Source organism: Hippocampus comes, unplaced genomic scaffold, assembly GCF_001891065.2.
Source record: "Hippocampus comes isolate QL1 unplaced genomic scaffold, H_comes_QL1_v1.1 scaffold143, whole genome shotgun sequence".
NCBI lineage: Eukaryota > Metazoa > Chordata > Actinopteri > Syngnathiformes > Syngnathidae > Hippocampus > Hippocampus comes.
This window is the reverse complement of record NW_017805504.1, coordinates 352706-357705: the sequence shown is the minus strand read 5'-3', so window position 1 is coordinate 357705 and position 5000 is coordinate 352706. Positions and strand designations below refer to the sequence as shown.

At 43.3% G+C, this 5000-nt stretch overlaps 1 protein-coding gene across 1 annotated transcript in view; it reads left to right on the top strand.

The window, feature by feature from the left end:
- The window catches only part of mpdz (multiple PDZ domain crumbs cell polarity complex component), a 40985-nt gene that overhangs the window by 14617 nt on the left and 21368 nt on the right, over positions 1 to 5000 (top strand). The window contains exons 16-19 of the mRNA XM_019877430.1: positions 744 to 935; positions 1019 to 1127; positions 1273 to 1361; positions 4365 to 4598. Of these exons, the coding sequence (XP_019732989.1) occupies positions 744 to 935; positions 1019 to 1127; positions 1273 to 1361; positions 4365 to 4598 (624 nt within the window). The remainder of the gene's footprint in view (positions 1 to 743; positions 936 to 1018; positions 1128 to 1272; positions 1362 to 4364; positions 4599 to 5000) is intronic.

Genomic DNA, 5000 nt, shown 5'->3' with positions numbered 1-5000 from the left:
AATCCACCTGTTGCTGAGCTTAACCCCGATATATTACCATCTTAGATATTTTGTTTTTGTTAGATATTTTCTGGGGCTCAGATGAGCCTCAATTGGAATAAAAAAATAATTATTATTATTCAAACCCAAAAAATGAGGTCAGAGTTACAAAAAAAATGTCATCCAGAAACATCTACACGCAACTCTGGCTTAACATACGACGGAAAAATTTGTTGACCAGTGTAATCAGTTAACTGAACTATTTTTAAAAATAAAATGCACAAAAATCATAAAATATGCAATTACATTCAACATGAGAATTGTAACTCTTGTTTTTTGAGCATTTTTTAATCCATAAAATTAATCAATTGTCATTAATTTTTCATAAACTCATCTCGGAAGATAATTGGTTTGTGCGTTTATTGAAAAAAAAAGATACATATGTAAAATAAACACATGGTTATGCAGACCTAGCATGTCTTTAGTTTATAAAATAATTGTGGTTCATTCATTGCAATAAAAAATGCATTATTATTGTATTACAATGCTAAAATTAGAATCATTTATTTTATGATCAAAATTAACTCTTCCACATATTTTCCATACACAATTTTAAAAAAATGTATTGGATGATTTTTTTTTTTTTATTCCTCATCTAAAAATAAATAAACAAATAAACGAATGAATAAATAAATAAATACTTTGCCCGTGCCTGGTCTACGGTGATTCCCTAATTGATCTTTTACACATTCTTGGGCCTGAAGGACGGCCGCTTGAGAAGCGGCGACCACATCTTAAGGATCGGGGACACTGACCTGTACGGGATGGGCAGCGAGCAGGTGGCGCAGGTGCTGCGGCAGTGCGGCAACCGGGTGAAGCTGGTCATCACTCGGGGCCACGTGGACGAGAACCCCTCCGTCTCCGCGTCCACGCCGGCGTCGCGCCCCGCGGACAAGGTCGGCGTCCGTCGGAGAGCAGCATTGGCGTCCGTATCGCGCGGCCACGCCCCTGTGCTAAAATTGCCCAACCCTTTTCACAGGGCGAGGAGAAAGAAGAAGAAGAAGAAGGCGCGTTTGATGTGAGCCTCATCAAGAACACACAGGGGCTGGGGATCACAATTGCCGGTTATGTCGGGGATAAAAATGCAGGTGAGCAGTATTGATTGAACCAAAACTGACCCGTTGCAGAAAATTGTAGCTTAACAAGACCGTACAGTACTTTCGGGACATTTTATCGGAATAAGTTGAAACCATATGGGAGGGGTAAAACTATTTCTGTCCTTCGGTTTCTCAGAGCCCTCCGGTATTTTCGTCAAGAGCATCACAAAAGACAGCGCTGTAGATCAAGACGGTCGTATTCACGTGGGAGACCAGATAGTGGCTGTAAGTACCTGAGCAGGCACCAAGGCTTTCTTCGAATTGCTGTGTTTATTGTTAAACCGACCGAATCATAACTGGCCTTTTGGGGGCCCACAAGGAGGGTGACAAATCTTAATTTTTCGCCCACGTTGTTGTTTGTGGGTGTACAAGTAGCCCCTGACAACATTTCCACTGATTGACAGGAAATTAGATGTACGTGTATATGTCATGAAAAATATGCAGTAACCTGCCTGGAAGTAAACAGTCATTTTGTTTGAAGAAGCCATTTTCTGGGGCTCAAATGAGCCTCAATTGGACGGCGCAAATGCATAGAGCCACATTGTAACGCTTTTTTTTTTACCACAACTTGGTACCACCAAAAATGGCTTCATGTCGGACCCTGCTTGGAGTTAAATGATTTTTTTGTTTTTCAATATCAATCTGGTGACTCATTCACCTTTTGCGAGTGCTGCAATCATTTAGCCCCTCCACCCCAACCCTTAAAAAGGTCAACGCGAATTACTATCACTAATATTAACAATATATGTTATGTGGGAAATGTTTTACAGTATGTGAGCCATCGATAGGGAGCAATGAATCCATTCAGTCTGTGGATTTGCATAATTTTGAGGAATTAACAATTCATGGCACATTTTTCCTGGGAATATCAAAGATTCAACACAATGAGCCATCGCGTTCTTAAAGACTATCCATAAAAAATGAGTTCTGAATGGATCGCCTACTTTTTTTTTTTTTTTTTTTTTACCAACCAACAGGCCGTGGAAGTCCTCCGCCACACGGGTCAGGCCGTCCACCTGAAGTTGATTCGCCGGGGATTCCGGCCCGATGAGATTCCACCTGCTGTGGCCCCCGTCGTCACCATCCTGCCCCCATCAGCGGCGGTCCTGAAGGAGCTCGACATGGAGGGACCGACGGAAACTTACCAAGGTAGGCTCAGGCTGCGGGTGCAAGCAAGTGTTTTGTTCCAATTTTCGCATATTTCTATTCTTTTGGTCGGAACTACATTTTTTTTAAAGAATACGGCATATCCACAGTTTTGTCTATTTGCTCAAACTTATTGCTCTGGCTTCATCTCGTGGCATCATAGTGTCAAAGACGTATGCTGAAGTGAGTTGAGTAGTTTCATTTTGACATTGGTAGCGCTTTGCTGCCACCTTGTGGCTGCAACACACAACTGCAAGCTATTTTGAGGCCATTAAAATATATATATTTTTCTGTTCGGGGCATGGCTTAGCGCTCTTTCAAATAGTGAAGATTCATGGCTAAATCATTGTGAGGTTAAGTTAGTTCAAGACGTTCAACGGGAACATTCGCACTGCCGATACATTTTGGGTGTCCTGGATGGTCCACAACGGGGCAGTGATACATTATCTTTATTGGTGTAGTTTCGACAAAATAAATGTAAAGAAGAAGAAGAAGAAGGCGCGTTTGATGTGAGCCTCATCAAGAACACACAGGGGCTGGGGATCACAATTGCCGGTTATGTCGGGGATAAAAATGCAGCAACATACTTTCAAGTGCAACAGTTCCACATTGTTTGTGTCGAGCATTACGTCTGACCTCCCTCATCGACGGTGCCTTGTGTGCCCAGATGAAAAGCAGCCACAGACAATGAACGAAGGACCTGCTGTCACGCCGGTTGTAGATCAGCTGACACAAGAGAATGATGGTAGGAGGCCGTGGGGAGGGGGTGGGGGTGAGGGTGTATCAAACAACCTAGCAACACAGTTACAAATGCTCAAATGGTGCGTGTTGTTTGAGATTAGCTGGCACTGTTAACTGTGTCCTCCCTTAAAGGTACAACAACGCTGACACCCTTCCAGGAAGAGGAACTTGTGAAAAAGTGGCAAGGGATTCTGGGCGCAAATAATGAAGTCGTCGTAAGTGGGTGAGCAGTATTGATTGAACCAAAACTGACCCGTTGCAGAAAATTGTAGCTTAACAAGACCGTACAGTACTTTCGGGACATTTTATCGGAATAAGTTGAAACCATATGGGAGGGGTAAAACTATTTCTGTCCTTCGTTTTCTCAGAGCCCTCCGGTATTTTCGTCAAGAGCATCACAAAAGACAGCGCTGTAGATCAAGACGGTCGTATTCACGTGGGAGACCAGATAGTGGCTGTAAGTACCTGAGCAGGCACCAAGGCTTTCTTCGAATTGCTGTGTTTATTGTTAAACCGACCGAATCATAACTGGCCTTTTGGGGGCCCACAAGGAGGGTGACAAATCTTAATTTTTCGCCCACGTTGTTGTTTGTGGGTGTACAAGTAGCCCCTGACAACATTTCCACTGATTGACAGGAAATTAGATGTACGTGTATATGTCATGAAAAATATGCAGTAACCTGCCTGGAAGTAAACAGTCATTTTGTTTGAAGAAGCCATTTTCTGGGGCTCAAATGAGCCTCAATTGGACGGCGCAAATGCATAGAGCCACATTGTAACGCTTTTTTTTTTACCACAACTTGGTACCACCAAAAATGGCTTCATGTCGGACCCTGCTTGGAGTTAAATGATTTTTTTGTTTTTCAATATCAATCTGGTGACTCATTCACCTTTTGCGAGTGCTGCAATCATTTAGCCCCTCCACCCCAACCCTTAAAAAGGTCAACGCGAATTACTATCACTAATATTAACAATATATGTTATGTGGGAAATGTTTTACAGTATGTGAGCCATCGATAGGGAGCAATGAATCCATTCAGTCTGTGGATTTGCATAATTTTGAGGAATTAACAATTCATGGCACATTTTTCCTGGGAATATCAAAGATTCAACACAATGAGCCATCGCGTTCTTAAAGACTATCCATAAAAAATGAGTTCTGAATGGATCGCCTACTTTTTTTTTTTTTGGAATGTCTCCCTGTATTTGGTACAATTTGGGATGCAAAATTGTTCCAAACACAGGGAGACATTTTCATCACAATGTTGTTGGCTAAGAGTAGAACACTCACAAGGTGTGTGTATGAATCCCCGGGCTCCCGCTCGCTCGCCGCCCCTGCAGGTGGACGGCGTGGACATCCAGGGATACACCAACCAACAGGCCGTGGAAGTCCTCCGCCACACGGGTCAGGCCGTCCACCTGAAGTTGATTCGCCGGGGATTCCGGCCCGATGAGATTCCACCTGCTGTGGCCCCCGTCGTCACCATCCTGCCCCCATCAGCGGCGGTCCTGAAGGAGCTCGACATGGAGGGACCGACGGAAACTTACCAAGGTAGGCTCAGGCTGCGGGTGCAAGCAAGTGTTTTGTTCCAATTTTCGCATATTTCTATTCTTTTGGTCGGAACTACATTTTTTTTAAAGAATACGGCATATCCACAGTTTTGTCTATTTGCTCAAACTTATTGCTCTGGCTTCATCTCGTGGCATCATAGTGTCAAAGACGTATGCTGAAGTGAGTTGAGTAGTTTCATTTTGACATTGGTAGCGCTTTGCTGCCACCTTGTGGCTGCAACACACAACTGCAAGCTATTTTGAGGCCATTAAAATATATATATTTTTCTGTTCGGGGCATGGCTTAGCGCTCTTTCAAATAGTGAAGATTCATGGCTAAATCATTGTGAGGTTAAGTTAGTTCAAGACGTTCAACGGGAACATTCGCACTGCCGATACATTTTGGGTGTCCTGGATGGTCCACAA